The sequence below is a fragment of the Manis javanica genome, chromosome 1 (genome assembly GCF_040802235.1).
Source record: "Manis javanica isolate MJ-LG chromosome 1, MJ_LKY, whole genome shotgun sequence".
NCBI classification, from domain to species: domain Eukaryota; kingdom Metazoa; phylum Chordata; class Mammalia; order Pholidota; family Manidae; genus Manis; species Manis javanica.
The window spans coordinates 170,611,613-170,632,144 of NC_133156.1; the positions used below are offsets into that span (position 1 = coordinate 170,611,613).

A 20,532-nucleotide genomic window follows, 5' to 3' on the forward strand; every position below is an offset into this window, starting at 1 on the left:
ATCTATTACTTCCATCTAATTCTTCTTGAAATCAAGGTATGTCCCAAAGCCTGAGAGGGCACACCACTCACTCACTCACTCACTCACTCACTCACTCACTCACTCACTCACTCACTCACTCACTCACTCACTCATGCACTTCTCCTCCCACGGACTGGGCAAGCAGGGCTGGCCTGCAGTCTCCTGGCCCATATGCTCATCTGACACTTGCACTATGAGATCTGCGTTATGGTGGGAAATTTGGTTCATTCTGCATGAAGACAGGAGAGATGTTGAGAGCTGAATTCTTACTAACCTGTTAAATGGTTTAAGCAAAATTCTGCTTTAATTCAGTACTGATTTGATTTCTTTACATTTTCAGTAGACAAAAAAAGGGAAACCAGATGGAGCACTCGGGTCAGGAAAAGCACCAAACCACGGAGAAGGTGGTGGCAGTGAAGAAGAAGGCACGAACAACAGTTGTCTCTCCCAGAGAACCCAGGTGCCCGTAGAGCCTGTGCTCCCCAACCAGCAGGCACCTGCTCTCTGCTGTCCTGCCTAGGCTGAAGGCACAGGGGCATCCCAAATAACAGGGCAGGGCACAGACCAGGCTCCTTCTATGGGTCAGGCTCTGTTCTAAGTGCTTTTGTGTATCTCTTTTAGCAGCTATGAGCTGGGTCCCACTGTTACCAACATTTCACAGAAGAGGAAACTGAAGCAGAGGTTAAATGACTTGCCAAAATCTCATAGCTGTCAAGTCAAAACCACTGAATGATTAGATCGATGGCCCAGAAAACAAATTAAAAGACCTAAATTTCAAAACTTGAAAGAAAGCAAAGGATCTGGAAACTAATTACATAAAAGCCATAAAATCCACACTGAAGGAAAGGATTGATGATGTTTATGATCACAACCAAACTAAGAATATCACTAAGTATCTAATGGAATAGGAGATTGACCAACTGATTACATATTTTCAATCAAAAACTATAAAAATGTAAGAACTGAGACACATTCCACGTCCTTTGCTTTGGAAAAGAAAAAAATATCTCAAGACAAACCTATTAGAGAAAGATAAAGAATGTACAGAACACTATGTACACAGTCAGCAGTCCAACTAGAAACACAGACTGAGGCCCTTAGCCCTTTGGAGAGCATGTACTTCCAATATTACTGCTCCAATTTTTAGGAAATAACTGGGAAAATATTTCATTTCTAAGGAGTAGACAAAATCTGGTACTAGGGCTAGATTTCCTGATGGGCCAAACTTTGTTTGGGAACTAGAAGTAACCGTGAAGCTTGTAAGGATCTTCAAACTGAGGTTATTAGCAAAACAAGCTGGCTTCATCACCAAAGACTAGCATCTGACAAAGGTACTTAGCAACTGTTTTCTACAAGGTCAGTGACTTTGGACCCCAAGGAAGCTGTGTCTTGACCATCAGTTCCAGGGCAACATGAACAGGAATTGCCCTGGTCAGAGACCAAAGACAAGGCTTGAGCCCTACATAATCACCTAATAGCTGCTCAACCTGAAACCAGGCTTTCCTCTTGAGGACTCACAAAGCATGTTAATGTATTTGAAGTTCTGAGAAGCCCAACAGTAAATAAACTATTTTGTTTCTTAGTTTTGCCCAAACTTATTCAGTAGGGAAAAAAAATTGAACGTAAGTAACTACGTATGTTCCTTAGAATATATAAAGTTTCAGGGAATATTTTTTGGGAAATACTGCCTTATCTAAGTCATAAGCCAGGATCAAATAATCCAATGGAAGATGTGGAAAGTGGTTTGCAAGTTGCAAGGTACTGAGCAATGTACAGTATCAGATGACAGAGGGTGGCTTTCAGGAAGCTATAGCCAAAATCCAAGGAAAGCACTCAGAGGCTACAAATACCATGCCCCAGGAGCTGGGTGTCTAGTGTCAAATAACTACACAGAGAAAATTCCCAGATCAAGCCCACTGAGTTTGGGGTTTGAAAAAAAGAGAAAGAAAAAGGGGTAAGGGTGGAAAGATGTCTTTTCCAAAGGGCACTAGCAAGACATTCATTCCACCCAGAGGTAAAGGAACCCTCAGGGGATGTGCTCTTTGGTAGGTCTCCTTTTTGAGGGGGGTACCTAGATCTAGCAAGTTAGTCTGTCCCTACAGGTAAGGTTACATGGCAGCACGGTGGATCCATCATCTGTGGCTCTGTGATTTCTTTATGTTGCAGCAACATTTTCTGGTAATAACCAGAAGAGTTACTGACTTTGCAGAGATTATCCAAAGGTAAATTTCCTGCTTGAAACTTCCCCTTTATATCTATAACAAATGATAACTTGGCTATATTACAAGCCTGATAGTGAGCCAGGCCATACACGTGACAGTATTTCATTTCATTCTCAAAATTCTCTCTATAGAGACAAAACTCATGGAATATAGATTGTAAATATTTTGGAGGTTTGGAGAAGTTAAGTGACTTGCCTTAAGTCCAAACTACTAAGTGGCAAAGCTGGGGCTCTAGGCAGGGGTCCTGTTTACAAGGGTACACAAACATTTCTTCTGCACCCACAATATATTATTTAAAAGTACTCATATGTGCCACTGTACTAACAGAGATATTTTAAAGAATGAGATAAAAGAAATATATATAGAAATAGTATTTTCTTATAACATTCTAATTGTCACACACATTACATTTTGGAGGTAATTGATAGATTACACTGATTTTCTTCATCTTATAGTTTTTACTTTCTTTTCCTCTCATTCCACTAAAAACCCTTATTAGTCCAGGTTCATTACCTGCTGAGCCTAAGCACTCATCATCATGACTTTTAAAATCCTTTCCATTCTTACATGTCACATAAAATGCCAGTGAGGTTTTGGCAGACAAATATACTCAGTTGCTAGCAGTCGTTTTCAGAAGCAAGTAAGAACTCTACTCCATCCAGTAGAGACATTTACTGAGAGACATTTACTGAGTATTTTTTACACCATGGAAACTTTTTTTAATAGTTACTTTTGTGTGTGCCAACCATAAGAATTTAAACCTTGCTTCTTTAGAAATTCTCAGGAGAAAAATCACCACTATGTTATGAAATTCTCTCTTGCAGGAAACTGAAATTGGCAATAAAAAAGAAAGTAATGTTAATTATGATAAATGTACCTAATATGTCCCAAATATGTAATGCCATGGTGATTAAGTTTTATGGGGCAAAATGGAAAAGAAGTTCCTGTTAGATGATGATAAACTGTTAGAACAAGACCACCAGCATTCCTACTTTACCTAGTTACTGTTTTTCATATTCTTGGGGAAACAGTCAATGTGCAGTTTTTATTAGACCTCTGTGAGTTTTAATGGCTTGATCAAAAGGCAGTCTTTTAAAACATATATAAGACTCATATCAGATCATTTCAGATTGTGTAGTGAAAATAAAACCTTACTTCTCAAGTAAAGTTCTAATAAGTGAGCTACCTTGTTAAAAGAAATTGGGAATTCTGGAGAGTCTGCTGAGTGCTTTCTGTGCTAGCTGGGTTGGCAGTTGCCGTGGACTGTGTGACGGTGGTGGTGGCGCTGCTTGCGTTGGCGCGCCGCGTGGCGTTGCGGGCCGTCTCCAGCTGCTGCCGGGCCGCCTGTGCGTGCTGCCGTTCCAGCTGCAGCTGCATCTGCAGCTGTTGTAACTGAGAAGCGGAAGGGCCAGAAGAATTAAGCTGTCCTCCTGCAGAACGTCTCACTCCTGATAACTGAGATAAAAGCTCTGCCAATGGAAATGAAGATGGTTAATACCCATGTGAATACTGCAGATTCACTGTCTTACCAGAGGATCATTAAAAAAATGATCAATAGGCGGGTATAGTAACCCAGAGCTTCAGCTTGCAGCTCAGTACCTTTCACAGTGCTTCCTGGAGGCAAGAGCTGTAGTGAATGGAGAATGTAAACTATAGGAGTACTAACCTACCTGCAGTTCTCTTTAAGCAAAACAGAACAGAAAGTTTTTAAAAAGTTATTTTCTCATGGGACTAATTTAGTTATACTTTCTCTCCATATTTTAGTAGATTATAAAGTGGCACCTATTGGTTCAATCATACTATCAACATGAGCTCCATGAAAGCAGAGATCAATTCCACTGTTTATAATAGTCCCAGCTCTTAGAACAGTTATCTGCCACATAGTAGGCACTTGATTGAATTATTAGAATTAAACCTGAGAGACCTGGATCATTTATTTCTGTGTCCCTTGCATACTCTCTCTGCCACTTTCTGGTACTGCCACTTCAAAGTGCCAGAGTAACACTGGTGAGGTTCAGTAAGGCTAACTGGCTCCTGACTGTACACCTACTCAGTGGCCTGTTATGATCCGGATGCTCGTACTCACCAGGAGCGTGTGGGCTTGCCCTTGTGTTTTCATCTAAGTAAGGTGCAGTAACTGCCTCTTCCCACGTGGAAAATCTGTCTTGCTTATGTGGAATTGATGATTGCCTTGCACACATTCCCAGGTCAGCAAATGCTCTTCATCATTAAAACTCATTAACAAGGTACATTTCTGTTTTCTTGCTTACTGTTGTTTTATCCCAGAGGTCCTTAAACGCCATTCTCTCAATTCCATCACTAAAATAATTTTCACTGACAGAAAAAAATTGATGTAATGGAGAGAACTTCTCAATTTTGGGATTTGCTCCCAGAATTAGAGCCTGCCACCAAAGACAGCAAGTAAAACATTTCCTTTGGATGAAGAAATATGTTAAAATCCCCCAAACTGAATTTATTTGGTTTATTGAGCATCCAAATGTCCAAAGTACATTTGTAACTAAGATTTTATAATAGGCATTTAAAACAACATTTTATGAATAACATGATTCCTAGTTTCCACCACAGATTTATACTTATCTGTGTTTCAAGGTGTTGTGCGGGGCACATCATGGCTTCCAGGCACACATCCCACCACGTGCACACATTTCTTAACCGTGTAGCCTCCCAGCCAGGTAAGACTACCTGTCTGCACCTGCTGCATCTTTCAGAGTCTCAGGCTACAGTGATTTCTGACAACTTATTTTGATTCCCAACCCGTGTCTCTGCTGCTGGCTTCCCAGGTTGACCATGCATTAGACTCAGTGACTTAGCTAAGAACTACATGTTCAAATATTAGGTTTTTTTTCCAGTAAGATTTTCCTAAGCTATTAAAACATGTTGTTTGAGTATGTTCTACAACAAGGCAAGGACAGAGTTCCAACTTCACTTTCTTCCATGAGAATGCTTAATTTTTTAGTTTTGTTGATTAGTTTTCTTATCTGTGTACTTGTGGAGGTTGAAACATGGAATTTTGGTCCATCAACTCTGAAATCTTTTATAATTTTCTTGGGTTTCAATGGAGGCCACAGATACAACATAGAGCCATTTCTTACCATTGTATGCATCTAAGTCCTTAAAGAAATGCCAAAATAATATGAATTACATATGTTGTCTTCTTCTGAAGTATTTTATACTTATAAAATTTGTGAGAATTTTGTGAAGGAGTATAGGAGCATGATAAGAGACTAAAACCACAAATCCCACCCAAAAATTTTATAGGGAGCCCCCTCCCTGGCCATTTCCCTTATTAATGTGAAACTAACTTACCAGCTATAGGATCCATGGCTTCCCTATTGCTTGGAGAATATGAACTCTGAGAAGAAGAAAGTCCACCAGTAGAACTGCTAGTAAAGTGCATGTTTGATCTACGAGCACGGGGACCTCCTAATCCCCGGCCAGGGTGAAACATTCTACGTACATGTCGAACACCACTCGACTCATCATAACTCCAAAGTTAAGAAAAGAATCCAAGTATTTCACAGAAAGAAAAAAAATACACCACTTGAGCCCTTGATAGACATGTAGATTTTCCTAAACTGTAAGCATTGAAAAACAGCACATTTAATTTGGAATGCAAATATCACATCTATGAGGGCTAGTAACTCTAAAGCAATATGAGTCATGTATATATTGTGTGTGTATGTTTAAAGGGCAAGAAAGTTTCTCCAGGTGGGAAGAAATTCCTTGCTAGGCTCCAGCTATAATAACCAGAGAAACACTGCCAGACGAGGTGGAAGGTATTGCCTGGTCAGATACCTGAGGGGAGACATCCTCTTACCCTCGTCTCAGTATTGAATTTCATGTTTATAATGAAGTAACAATCAGCACCAATTTTCATATCTGGGAGAGTTGTGCTAATTCATAAGCTAATCAAATCTCAATTACCATATTTAATGAGAAGGAAGAGCATGAATAATATAAATTCAAAGTAAAAGAATCCCTTTTTGGTTACTAATCTACCTTCAAATTCTTTTTAGTGCTGCTAATCAGAAAACCAGATCTGAATTTCCTATATAAGTGGACACACAGCGAGTAACCTCACATTTATTATGTCAAACTTCCAGCTGCCTCAGCCATCTTATACAGCTAAATGTGAGGCAAACTGAAGAAGGTCTCCAGTAGCAAATGGCCACCAAAACTCATAAAGACAACCTCGTTTTCATACACTAAATGTGTGTAGAAAAGCCAAATATTATAGTAGGAAAGAAGTTTCTTTCAAAGCAGCAAACAGAATAGCTATATAATGCAGATTAGTTTTTTTTGCTGGCTTCCCAGTTTTGTGGGTGATGGTTTTGGAGTGATTTAGGATAAGAGTGAGTGGCTCCATTAAGCCCTCAGGAACTACCATAATGTGCATTTTTTCACTGTGGTATTCATGATGGTGGCTTGGGTTCTACAGGATGTGATGTTATGGTTACTGCATTTTGTTTTTAAAAAGCAGTTGGGTGTAAAAAAGGGCACTATAGGAAGAGTTCCATTTGATAGTAAAAAATAAAAAGTTCTGAAGCTTAAGAGGCTTGGAGAGAAGCCACTCCCCCATGTCAAACAAAATTACCCTAAGAGCATGTGAAATACCTGACAAATTAGTAAGTTTCCAGGATAACTGTTATGCCAACATTTTGTTTTCTAGAACATAATGTACTACTCATTAGGAATCTAAAATGTCACATACGCCTTCTCTTATTATATTTTGCTTATTTTAATCTTCTTTCGGTAACTAGAGACTCATAAAAAAGAGTCTCACAAAAATGGATGTAGATGATTTACAATAGCCAAAAAATGGAAGCAAGGTAAGTGTCCATCAGTAGATGAATGGATAAAGATGATGTGGTACATATACACAATGGAATATTATTCAGCCATAAGAAGAAAAAAAATCCTACCATTTGCAACAACATGGATGGAGCTAGAGGGTATTATGCTCAGTGAAATAAGCCAGGCAGAGAAAGACAAGTACCAAATGATTTCACTCATATGTGATATATAAGAACAAAGAAAAAACTGAAGGAACAAAACAGCAGCAGAATCACAGAACCCAAGAATGGACTAACAGTTACCAAAGGGAAAGGGACTGGGGAGGATGGGTGGGAAGGGAGGGATAATGGGGGGGTGGAAAGAAAGGGGGCATTATGATTAGCGTGTATAATGTGGGGGGGAGGCATGGGGAGGGATGTGCAACATAGAGAAGACAAGTAGTGACTCTACAGCATCTTACTACGCTGACAGTGACTGTAGTGGGGTCTGTCGGGGGGACTTGGTGAAGGGGGGAGCCTAGTAAACATAATGTTACTCACGTAATTGTAGATTAATGATACAAAAAAAAAACCACACACACACACAAAATAACAAAATGAAAAATTATCAACAACTCTTTCCCTTGTTGCCTCTTGAAAGGATATTAAATCTCTAGGGGCTCTGTGTTCAAGTGTAAGATGAGCTGCAAAGTCATCCGTGACATGATTAGGATCGCCTCCAGGTAATGCTGCACATATCGGACAAATCTGAAATAGAAGTAAAGAAAGCAGCATTAATAGATGAACCCTGATCAGACATTGTTCTGGATGAATATTTTACTCTAAGTTTTAACATTACCAAGTTTTAATCAGGCAAAAACACAGTAGATACAGAACTAGTGAAAAGCAGTGGAAGCCTGAACAAGAGATATAGCACATCAAAGTTGTTTTTCACAACTAAACAGTCTCTCAGGGTCAGATGCACCAGTTCTACACAGACAGTTCAAATTTGAGCTCTGGCAAAGCCTTCTAACAGCCTGGCACACTCATTTGCATAGTCTAGCAAAATAGTTTCCATAAAAACTTTTAAAAATATGCTACCAAGTGCACATTCATGTCTGACTAAGTCCAGTCTTTAATGGTAAAGACATAGCTTTCCCAAGACAAAGACTGACTTGAGAGCCAATCTTTAAATAAGAAAGCAAAGCTCTTACAAAAATGCAACTGCATAAACTTGTATACTTTGAATGTGATACGTTAAGACAGACAATGATTACTGATAATATGTAAATGCACTCTATAAATTCATGAATGGGACTTCCAAGGGGAAAGGACATAGAAGGTAGGACATAAGATTGTGATTAGGTCTAGGTTAGGGAGTAGAAGACCAACATCCCTTGGGCCTTAAGGGCAGGGGACTGAATGAGAAAGTAGGAAAAAAGTGGTAGGTACAGGTACACAGAGCTCAGGGGAGGCTTAGTAGGTTAGGAATGTTGTTTCTGTAACAGTAGTTTCAACAGAAGTGGTGAATTAGGGGGCAGGACAGAGGAAGGATAGAAAGAATGAGGAGCTTTCAGAGGAAAGGCCCTCACTCTTCCAGCAATCCAAGTGGGCAGATGATGGTCTAAGAGTGGTAGCCAATCCTTGAAGTAAGAACAAGTTTAATATTAGAGAACAGAGCCAAGAAGAAAGGTCTGATGCAAAGGAGCATGACCAAAGGGAGCCCCAGAGATGTACAGCTCATGTTTCAGGCTTGTGCCTCTCTAGGGCTAAGAGTTGAGGATAGGATATGTGATTCATCTTGCCAATACGTGTCACATGCCTAAATTCTTTCACCTGGAGTAAAATTCAGGCAATGGGTTGCCCTTATTGCCTGCTTACACTAGAGAGAGAGATGAGGAAGCAAGGGAAAGGTGAGAGACTGGAAGGACAACTGGAACACTGAGGGGAAAGCAAGCTGCTCTGATTCCTAGGGCCTGCACAAATACTCATCTTCTAATGACTAGAAAGTAGCAGTTCCCCGGGTCTGATCTGTCCCCACTTCCTCTTATGCCCAGTCAGCTGTCCTGATCTGAGGAAGATACTGTGGGTTCATTTCCAGATGACAGCAGTGAAGAGAATATTACAATAGAGTCAAATGAATTTTTTGGCTTCCTATTGCATACAGCAGTTATGTTTACACTGTACTGTAGCCTATAATGTAGCAACAACATTATGTTTAAAAAAACAATGTATATGCCTCAAGTAAAAAAAATAGGTTATTGCTAAAAAATGCTAACCATCACCTGAGCTTTCAGCAAGTTAAAACCATAGTTGCAATGCTAACAAATATCGTAATAATGGAAAAGCTTGAAATTTCATGAGATTACTAAAATGTGACAAACAGAGATACAAAGTGAGCAAATGCTGTCAGAAACATGGTGTTGAAAGACTCACTCAAAGCAGGGTCACCACAAACCTTCAATTTATAAAAAACACTCTATCTGAGAAGTGCAATAGTAGTGCAATAAAAGAGTGCATCTGGACTCTAAGAACATCCTCAAGAAAACCTAAAGATGCTCATGAGAAATAACATTAAAGCATGACAGTGTGCAAAAGAAGTAGGGAGGTCACAATAACAAATGGAGAGACAAATGAAGAACCAGATACATGTGTGCCTGTCTTAGAAGTTGCCAGAAAGGTGGCTGGACATTTCTTTGTCAGAGACAAAAGCAATTTTATTTGTTCACAAGTTTTCAGATTACCAACCCTCTACTACAAATTTAGGTTTTGCTGTCTACCTTCCTGTGCTGTGACATTGCCAGGTAATGTCTGATACACTTTTCTGACTTTTTGTGTGTTTGCATCTTGCCTAGCTAAATTGTAAACTCTGAGAAATGAAGGTCAATGTGATTTGTTTCTTGTTTATGAACTGTGACCAGACTTGCTTAAAACAAAAAGACCAATAAGGTTTGGAGAAGCAGGAACAACCTCCAGTTAGTTAAAAATAAGACAAACAAGCCAACTTAGATATTTTTGAGACTCTTCACTTTGCAACAAAGAACAGATGCTGGAGTATGTATAATTTTATTACAATATGGTAAGACTACATGTGTAAGACTTTTACCTGAAAAATAACCACCAAAAGAAAAAAGCATCTTCTAAGATATTTCCTTTTAGACTGGCTTGTAGATCAAATCTATGCACAACTTGAACTGCACAAACATAGCTGCAAAAATTTTAGAGCACTGAAGACATATGCAAATGGTCTTAGATGAGAAAAGTCTTCTTGAGAATATGCATTCCTGGAAGGAAGACAGGAATGGAAAGTACAGATGCCAAATGTACTAAGAATGTCCTACTAAGATTGATGAGCTCCTACAAACTAGAAAAGCACCTTTGAGATGGGAATATAAAACAGAAATTGAAGATCCTTCAATATTGTATATTAAGTTCAGTCCTGTAACTCAAAACTCTTTTATTTCATTATAACAACTGTGTGAAGATAACAGGATAAAGGTACTCAGAACTGCTTCTTTCAGAAATAACACAAAAACAAGCTTTTATAATGACTAGGGATAAAGAATTACCAAAGATAAGGAATTACTGGGGGGAGAATCGCCTAGTTTGGCAGCTGGCACAGAAATATCAAACTGATTTAAACCAAGGGGAAGATGCTGCAGCCTGGGCACCTTGAAGCTTTACATTTTCTAGCTGGCAAGCTAATTCACGTTTTAGAGTTAACTTCGGTAACTCAAGGTTGTACTTTCTGAGAGGTAATGGCGGGAAGAAGAGAAAGACAGAAAAATGAGAGCAAGTGGGGCAGGGGAAACAGGTAAGAGGTGGAGGTGGTGGTAGGGGTGGGAGCAGGGAAAGACAGACCATTCTGGCACTTGCGGGACACAAATACTGCTTAGTTTTGTTCATGTCTTACACATAATGGTACCTAGTGTCTCTTACAGGACAGGAAAATTCCACAGAGAATAGGCTATTAACGCTAAAATTATGAGTTTGTCAGCATTAACATTTATATACTTGCATACCACATGACACAGTAGTATCTATTACTTGAACAAGAAAATTCTGTGTAACACATTAGCTTGAAATTGTGACAGCTTGTCAACATTAAAGCTTACTGAATTTCAGGCTTACATCAGTGTTTCCTAAATTTGGCTAGGGATATAATTCATCTGAAACATTGGTTAAAAATATAGTTTCCTGAGTGCCTGTCTGGAAACTGAACCTAAGAAGTTTGAGAATCTGTATTTTAACAAGAGTCCCACGTTTCTATAATTAGGTAAGTTTGGCAAATACACCTTAAATATACAATGACATTGAAAAATAATAAATATTTACTCTCTTTTGTGAAACACCAAATGTTGGTACTTACTACTTCTTCCCCCAAATTCTTATTCACAAACGGCCTTGCTATTCTCAGTCTTGTCTTTGCTATCACTCAAATCTTCCCCTTCTACATCATCCTGCCACTGAGGGTCACCATCTGTCCTACTTTTTATCTGCAGCCCTTCTGGAAGCCTTTACCAATGTACTAAAATGATATCTTGTGCCAAAGCATAATGGAGCTTCCATTTTTCGACATGATCCCAGTGCACGGCTGCCAGTGCAGAACCTTAACACAGGTGGTGACTAATGTCTAGAACATACTTTCTGGTGTAAATATCAAGTCACTACTGAATTTACAAATCTTTTTCTCTGTGACAGGCTATGCCCATAAAAAAGTCTACAATCAGCATGCTTGGGTTTTGTTTTTAAACAAGAGTTCCACACATTCTTCCCCATACTCAACCAGTCTACAGGGAGTTCGGATTTCCTCCAGTCTCTTCCCTGAACGTTTACACCCACAGCAGACAGCATTCCCCCCTGGTGACCCTGTAGTGCCTTAGAAACAAGAGGAGGAGTGAAGTCCCCATGATGTGATGAATTTTTTCTCCTTTTTTTGGGATAGGCTTCACAAGTTTCTTGCCCATTTTGTTTGCTGCTACAGAAAAATATATTTAAAAAAAATTGCCTGTCTGATCCAGCATATAACCTGGCTTTATCTGAAGCTAGTCTGCAGCATGACAGAGAACCTGGTTTTTCACCACAATCAGTCAGCAGATGCTGAGAAGCTAGGCCAATTCTTCACCATGAGGTTGATCCACTTTGATGCATCCTCTTCTCAGACCACAGGAAACTGCCCCTGAACTCGCATTCTGGGGTAACATGCTTCCAGTTAACAACAAACACCTCAAGTGAAATAACTGCCTTGGAATTGACATTTCTTGACCAGGTTTCTGGATCACAGACTTGATAAATTTATTTTATACGACTAATTTTCAGATTCAAGAGAAACATTTTCCTTTTGAGAGTATCTGTTCAAAAACTGATTTCCCTGCATTGTCTTCTATTGCTACTTTCTGGTGACATGATATGTTCACCACATTTCTCTGGTAACCATGGTCTTATAATGGGCAACACAGCTTCTTTGTAATTTCTGCCCTTGTTGTGATTCATGCTTATCCACATAATCATCATGACTAGGTAGGTTCATCCTATTTTAAAAAAACTACATAATCACTCAAACCCTACCCCAACCCCATTCTTCCTTTCCCAAATTATAGCTTAGGTGGCAGGATGATAGAGAAAGTAATGTCATTCCTCTGTTTGGGTGCCAAAACTTTTCTTTATTGTCCACCAAACCAAGGGGACAAATATTCTGGCTTTAAAGATTCTCTATTATCTGGCCACAGTTGGCTGATACGATTCTATTTCCCACCATCTCCTACGACAATCACCGCCTCACCACCCCTCCCACCTTCTTTCTGAACACCATGTTTTGGTTCATGTTGTCTCTTTCCTCTGAATAATACCATTCCTTCCCAGTCTGTCCACTTTTTGAAATCACACCCATTTTTCAAGGCCTACCTCAAGTCACAAAGCCTCTCTGACTCTTTTTGCGTTATACACGCACTGTGTCAGACGAGCTAGTTTGGTTTCTAGACAAGTCATAAACTCTGTATGGGCAGAGGCCATGTTTTAAATTTGTTAGGCTGACATCCAAGAACGTGATGACTTCAGAAAGCAGTATCGCACACTTTACATATTAAATGTAAATGTTCTTGGTTTACTATTTGGAAATCATGAATATTTGTCTTGAGAAAAGCTAGTGTTTCCCTTTCCAAGTTGTCCTTAATAACTGACCCAGGAATGATCTAGAACAGCTTTTTTTTCTGACATTATTCTTATGAGGGCAAAGAAATGGGTAAAGTAATGTTCCCCTTCCCCTTCTCCCAGTGGACAACTCAGCTACTTTCTACTCAGGAACCCACACTTTCTCACCTACGAGCCCTTCTGCAGCCTCCATCTTCCTGTGTCCAGTCATTACTTGAAAATTCCTTCCCCTTTTCTCATTCCTCACTCCTCTTCTCTATTATAGCTGTGGGTGAAGCTATGAAGTTAATCATGGTTGAAAGATTAAAAAGTATTGCTCTTCTGAGGAGTTATAGGTACTGAAGCAAAATTAGGATGGAGAACCTGTCCACCGCCCTAGCTCAACTAACTTCAGAAAAGCTCTGCTGACATCTTCACCCTTATGTGAATTTTCCCAACCACAAGCACAGAAAGTTAAACAGAATTTCAAGTCAAATAATCTTCCTGTGTTGCTTAACACATACTAACATTCTAGTCTAAGGTTATGTATAGGTTTTCCTAAGCTAGCTTTGAAATCAAAGTTCGCCACAGGCATGTTCTGCCAACTTATGTGCTTACTGTGCCCTGAGTTCTAAACAAGATGTTTAAAGCACATCTACTAAAATACAGCTTCTTTTTAAGTTGGGGTCTTCCTTTTTCATGATACAATTAAAGCTATGTAAGCTTAAATGAAAACATGCAAGTGAAGCCTTGTGCTGAGTGCTTTTGCAGACTGGGCACCTTCGGAACTGCAATAAGCAGAGATCTCTTGTGTTACTCTGTACAACTGCATCTTGATTTTCAGTGAAAGGACCTGTTGTGCTATGTGAAGTCCAGGGGAGCTGGTGAAGTCAGTAAGAGTTCTGACTGGTTAAATCTGTTATACTGTATAATTTTGTTACTATGGATTATACTAATTCATAAAGTATTTACTGAGTATCAAGTCAGTGTTAACTTAATATCCTGGGTTATAAAAATAATCGAGATAAGCATAGTGAAATTATTAAGAAGTGAGTTATGGTGAACCTGCCACCATTAGAGTTTGTATGAATTTCATCTCTTTTTAGAAATTGGGGTGTATTTCTCATTATTTATTTAAATTGGGGTATAATTCATATATATGTATGTATGTATGTATGTATGTATGTATGTATGTATGTATGTATGTATCAGCCAATTGAGGCCAGATAATAGAGAACCTTTAAAGCCCCTTCTGATGGACTCTTAAACCTGGCTCTAGATATATCCCAGGCTTGTTCTATAAGGCAGATTTTTTTATCATCTGCAATGGGTGTTTTTTATTTGGTGTGTGTGTGTTTTTAAAATCAATTTCTTTTACTGAGAAGAGATGTCCCAAAAGGAGCTATTAGAATTTAAATCCAACACAAACCTTAAAAACCTTTACATGCATTATAAATCAATCCTTATACAAAAAAAAAAAAAGTTAAAGTTATAATGAATATTAGACTGAATACTGGAGTTTTGCTTTGTGAATACAGTAAGCACTAGTGAAAATTTTATGTTACATGATCAATAAACAGCTTTTCAGCCTTCTAGAACCATCTGAGTTGTAGCTACTTGAACATTAGTCATCCATTTTGCCAATACAGACATAGGTCCTTTCATGATTTGAGTGAGCACACTGTTGATCGATTAAAATCCAACTTTTTGTTGTGCAGTGGAGCACTGAAACTAACTAATAATTAAGGATGACTTACTTCATGTTGAATTTATTTTTCTCTCTCCTCAGTTCCAGTCTCCCTATTTTAATGCTTAGGTTGAACCTGTCTCCTGCTTCTGAAGAGCAGCATGTGGAATGTTATGGAGTTTTTATATACAAAAGTTTTAATTTTCTTGCAATTTTATACATGATTTAAAAGTCCTAAAGAATTAAGTTCTGGTTTTAAACAGGTTTCTCAGACAGAAATTTACATTATCTGTATATGCTAATGTCCCGTGAATCCACAAAACTAGAAAAAACGTAATTTAGCCACAATGAAAAACAACTCCAAAGGAGTCAGAACTGTGCCATTTCTTTATCTTGCCCATAATTCACTCTAGCTGTGATTATCCATGCTTATCTACAAGACAAACGCCAGTGTAAGTTCTCCTTTTCTGTCTAACGTGGGGAAGGGTCTACATGTAGACTTTGAGAAAGAAAAAGAAATGGGAACCTCTTATTGCTTAAAGGTAGCAGTAAGAACCTGAAAGCTGCAGGGGGACAGAGGTAGGGGAGCAGTGCCCAAAAGCGAGAAACAATTTTCATGCAGAATCTAAAATGAACTCTACCTAATTCAGTGGGTGTATGTTGTTTATAATGAGTTTAAATTAAAGTCCAGCAATGACATACAACATACAAAGCTTGTTTTTCTTAAAGGCATAACTAGTTTGTCAAGGGAGCCCGAGTTTGGTAGAGCTTCCTAGAAATAAATGATCTCGGCTATGACTACTGAGATTAGCATCTTCAAATAACTTTCTTAAGCATTTTGTAAAATCTGAAGGCAGGAAGGGAAGAGAAAGGGTGGTAGGAGAAGAGACATGGCTGTAAAGTCCTTAAAGAACTTCAGGGTACCTTATAATTTGCCAAAAGTTGCCAGACAGCTCCCATCTTTAATTTACTCCAATACCACCATTCCTACAAATCTTTCTGTAGGCCCTGTAAAACATTTCTGTGCACTGACTTGAAATTAGCTCTCTGGACAATGAACTAGACAAACCAGTATTTCACAGGACAAAGAAGAAACCAGATCAGTAGCCAAAGAAAAACGAATTCAAAATGAATGTTTCTAACACCTGCTGGATATCATACCCAGCACTCCCCTTCACATTAAGCATGCTTCCCATTCTGAGAGCTGCCTGTTCACCCTCAAATACAGGATTAATTCAACACAGAGGGAAGTACAGAGCAATGAAAATCCTACCCAAAGGTGGTAACAACATACTCTCAAATACTAGGCATGGACACCTTGGAAAAGCTACTATTATGTCATTTTCATAATAATCTAAGAGATAACTCTCTTGGTTTTCCTATCATATAAGGGAATTGATTCCTTATAGAAATATCTTTAAAAATGTTATATCACTCACTCACACACACACACACACACACGATTATCCTAGAATAAATCTCTAATCCCCAAAGTGTCTCCTATCATTTCCTTCCCTGCTATCAACTAAAAAATCTGCTGGGATGTTGTTAAAGTCTGTATCACCCTTAAAATAAAAAGTAGTACTATCTGATTTTAAACAAGTAAAGGTGCTCAAAGTAACTATTATTTATAAAACAGAAAATGTTTTGAATCAAAAGTAATGAAAAGTACAAATGGTAAAAGTAACAAATCCTGATCTTCTATAATCTCTAGCTAAATGCAGTTGAGTAGGGGCAATATGGTTGCCTACACCAACTGTATTTTTCAAATTCTGTGTATTTCTCCACCATTATTAAATAAAATACTGTTGATAGTTCACAGAAAAGCAGACAGCATCCAACTACACTCTTTGATAAGAAAAACATAAGCAGTAACAGTCAACCAAAGCTTATTTTTTTCTTTTAAGTATTTGGCTTTTAAATGCTTACCTGATTATAAGGGTAAATGGGTAATTATAATATTTTTAAAAGTGTATTACATACAAGATTTGTAAAAATTGTGGCTCATTCCACTGGTACGGCTCCTAATAAGAAATACATATGCTGGGAAGTTAGCTCTATATATCTACCTATTAAAGTGGTCTTTCAATGAAATAAAGATATTGGAGGTAGTCAAGATTTAACAGTTCTACAGACAATTAAAAAATATGTCACTTGCCAGTCTTCATGCATAAATCGTATCTATCATGTTATTCTGGTTTGTAATATATTTGATCTAATAGTTTCTGCTGGTTTAATTTACAGAGCAAATGCATCTAAATATTTATATATAAAATGCCACAATGATGGTAACTTCTATTCTGTGCTCTATGGCTTCTTTTAATTGACACCTAAACAACTGTTTACATATTAAATAAGTTCCCAGCTAAAACTGATTATTCTGAATCATTAAAACAAAAAAAAAGACTTAAAAGTCCTTTTATGTCATCATTTTTCTCAAAAAGATTTATTGTCTAAAGTCAGACAGACTATGGAAAATTTCTAAAATCATTCTTCCTCCTTCATATTTATTTATCAAATCAATATAACTGGAATATAATAAAACTATGCTATTATAAAATTCAAACTCAATTTATTACATTTAGGTCTTCATTAAAAGGGAAGAAGTATATCATTAACATATACAAAGATCACTAAAAGCTGGAGACTTCCTTAAACTCTTTTCTGGACAGCAATGAAAACAAAGAGTAAATAAATCAAGCAAACAAGAGAAAGCAAAAAAGATTGCCATGAGTGAACTATTAGAGGATGGCTGCAATTATGAACAGAGTAATACACTGTAACAGATTTCTAGAAGTGAGAAGAAAATGATGATGAATGAAGTGCTTTTATTTTTTTTTCAAGTATAATGTTCTTTATTATAAATTATAAGAGATTTATTTACTAAACAACTGAAAGATGACTAATTACATATCATCAATTAAAAGGTAAAGCACATGTCATTTAAAAACAACATAAACAAATCCTGAAGGCTTTCTAATTTATCTGCAGGGCTCAAAGGTAAGATTTAAGAAAGACTTCAAAGGAGTCACTCTTAAAGGTCTTTTTATGTTCAAACATTTTCCCACTATGTTTCTTTCACAATCTTAATGCTTCCTCAGCAGATTCACATACACAATTCCATTTGAGCTCTACTGCTCACTTCTACTACCAGGTTGATGGATTTTGAGAGTTACATACTGTGTTACTTGCCCATTTAATTCTTCCCACAACGAAACCCCAGTTTGTTGTCCCAGTGTATCAACTCTCATGATAATTATGTGCTTAATTTCAAAATCACATTGTTTACCATATTTGGTGTTCACCAAAAAAGATGCCTCAGATCATACCCAGTCTGCTTTTTAAATTTTTAACTAGTAATCACCTTCACTATGCATTCCATGTCAGATGTTATTTTTCGCAGTATTTTATTTTGAAGGGTCCTCCACACCCTCAAAGTCAAAAGCTTTTGAGTAATCTTAAATTAATTTTAAGAACAGAGGCAAACCTTAGGTTGGGGTCTTAAGAGTCCCCAGTTGAAGTATGAGACAAAAAAAAATATAGACAGGGACTATGCAGTTGTTTTAAAAATCAGCCTTCAGTAGACCTTACTAGCTGTCAGGTATTAGTAAATGCTTACTAATGGTGACAGTAATATGTGCAGTGATACATCCTCCTGTCCCCACAAGTTCCAAAGGATGCTGGTTAGAGGAGTAAGATCCTGAAGTCCTATACGGAAGGTACAACCTGGTGGTCTAGAGGCAGGCAACCCAAGGGAAAAGCAAGAGAGCACGTGAAGCATTTAGAAAAAAAAACAGGAACTGGAATAGAAAAGGAGATACAGTCATTTATTGTGTGAATATAATCTCCCAAAACAACATGAGTCACTTCTAAACTCCAGAATTCAGAAGAATTGATTTAACTATGACTTTGGCAAAACATTAGGGGAATGCGGGATATGTAAGAGGGGAACAGAGAGTACTATTCCACAGACATTTCCACATAACTGTAACATATGAGAGCTGACAACATACTTCACGTATGTACAGGAGGCATCCAAAATATTTAACAACTGACATGGCAGAGGCACCAATCCTTCAGAATAGACACGGGATAGTGAACTGTATGTAATACCTGCTAAATGCCAGCCCTGCTAAATGCCAATCCTGGCTCTAGGACGTGACTCACATGATTTGAAGAAGAAAAAACCCTGCACCTTCATATCAAAGAGTCTTGCTCGCTGGCTATTTTTCACTTTGAAATGTCAGGGTGGGGAAGAGAGAAAGATGCAGCATGCAAGCAGACTAAGAGCTGACAGGGAAGGAAAACTCCTTAAAATATTTCATAAGTACCAATATGAAAAACAGTATGGCCACGACCTCAAGCTACAAAAGCCCAGCTATGAGCTGAGAACTTGATGACGGCACATAGCTGAACAAACATGAGACAGACCATAAAACCATTTGTACATGATAAGTATTTAATTTTTAAACTGTGTAAAGAGGAGGTAAAGAAGAGAGGAAACAAATTTTTAATATTTACTTCCAGGAAAAAAAAAGGGCAAGACAGCTGGGGAATGGTTCTTGTTTTAAAAAATAAATAACCAGCTTTTCATTCATGGAAAGGACTTATATTTCTACTGGATTCTCCAGTTTTGGATGTGGAAAACTGGGTAGTTGTCCTGCATCAGTGGGTGATAAAAGGACTATATGAGGGCCTATCAGCTAAGACGTGAAGAATGCCTAGTTTACAAATAAGGGAAACCCCTCCTTATTGTAGCTTGGTAAGTTAAGTACCCAAATTTACAAATTAAATCAAAGAGAAAATTATTCCAAGGCTTCCACAACAACCAGGATGTAGATATAATCAAGTCAGCATTCTTCATACTGGTGTCTGGGACTGGGTCAAAAGGAAGCAAAGTCACCTTTACAGAAAAAAAAGAATGAAGTAAGAACAATAGTTAAATGTGCCAATAATGTTCCAAGGCTCCCCAAGGTGCAAGATGAGGGCATTTCTGGGCTGTTTGTAAAATGTGGCTTGAGGACTACATAATATAAATTTACCAAAATATTTGAACTATATCCAATAACAACTTTAAGCATCAAACTAGCATGAGAATGGAAGTGAACCTGTATTACTCATAGCTGTAGCAGCAGAGCTAAGCAGAGCCAGAATAGGACAGTGGTAAAGAAAGGACTCTACAACCCAGAGGGACTCTGGTTGAATTCAAGCACCTGGTTCTGCCCCTTAGTAGCTGTATATCCTTGGACACACTATGTTTCTTTAGTTGTAGTTAATTTCTTTTTAGTATATTTAGGGGATTAGTTGATACAATGTGTAATTGCATATGCCAAAATTCTCCAAATTCTGTATCCACAATTCTGTATCTCATCTCCTACTTTATTATTACCAGTAATAAAGGGGGAAAGGGGACTCTTTTGGGTACACTTAATCATTTCTTAAAGCTGGATATATGCCGACTCAGATGTCAAGTAAAATATCCAGAAAGCTATCAAGGCAAGACTTTCTATGTGTACTATGCTGGGTCCTTAGTTTTTAGTCACTGGAAAAAAAAATCAGAGTAGGATGAACTGCTAGGGGACTTAAGAGCTTTGAGCTATGAAACAAGAAATCTGATCAGATGAAAACCAGGACAGGTCAGTGGTAAGTTACAATCAGATGTGACAATGGGTTACTCCTT

The 20,532-nt window shown here is 38.0% G+C and overlaps 1 protein-coding gene across 1 annotated transcript in view; it reads right to left on the reverse strand.

Moving 5' to 3' along the window:
* The window catches only part of KCMF1 (potassium channel modulatory factor 1), a 49,994-nt gene that overhangs the window by 2,558 nt on the left and 26,904 nt on the right, over nucleotides 1-20,532 (reverse strand). Inside the window, exons 4-6 of the mRNA XM_037011992.2 lie at nucleotides 7,703-7,804; nucleotides 5,571-5,745; nucleotides 3,430-3,712 (exon numbers count right to left, since the gene is read on the reverse strand). Coding sequence (XP_036867887.1) covers nucleotides 3,430-3,712; nucleotides 5,571-5,745; nucleotides 7,703-7,804 — 560 coding nt within the window. The remainder of the gene's footprint in view (nucleotides 1-3,429; nucleotides 3,713-5,570; nucleotides 5,746-7,702; nucleotides 7,805-20,532) is intronic.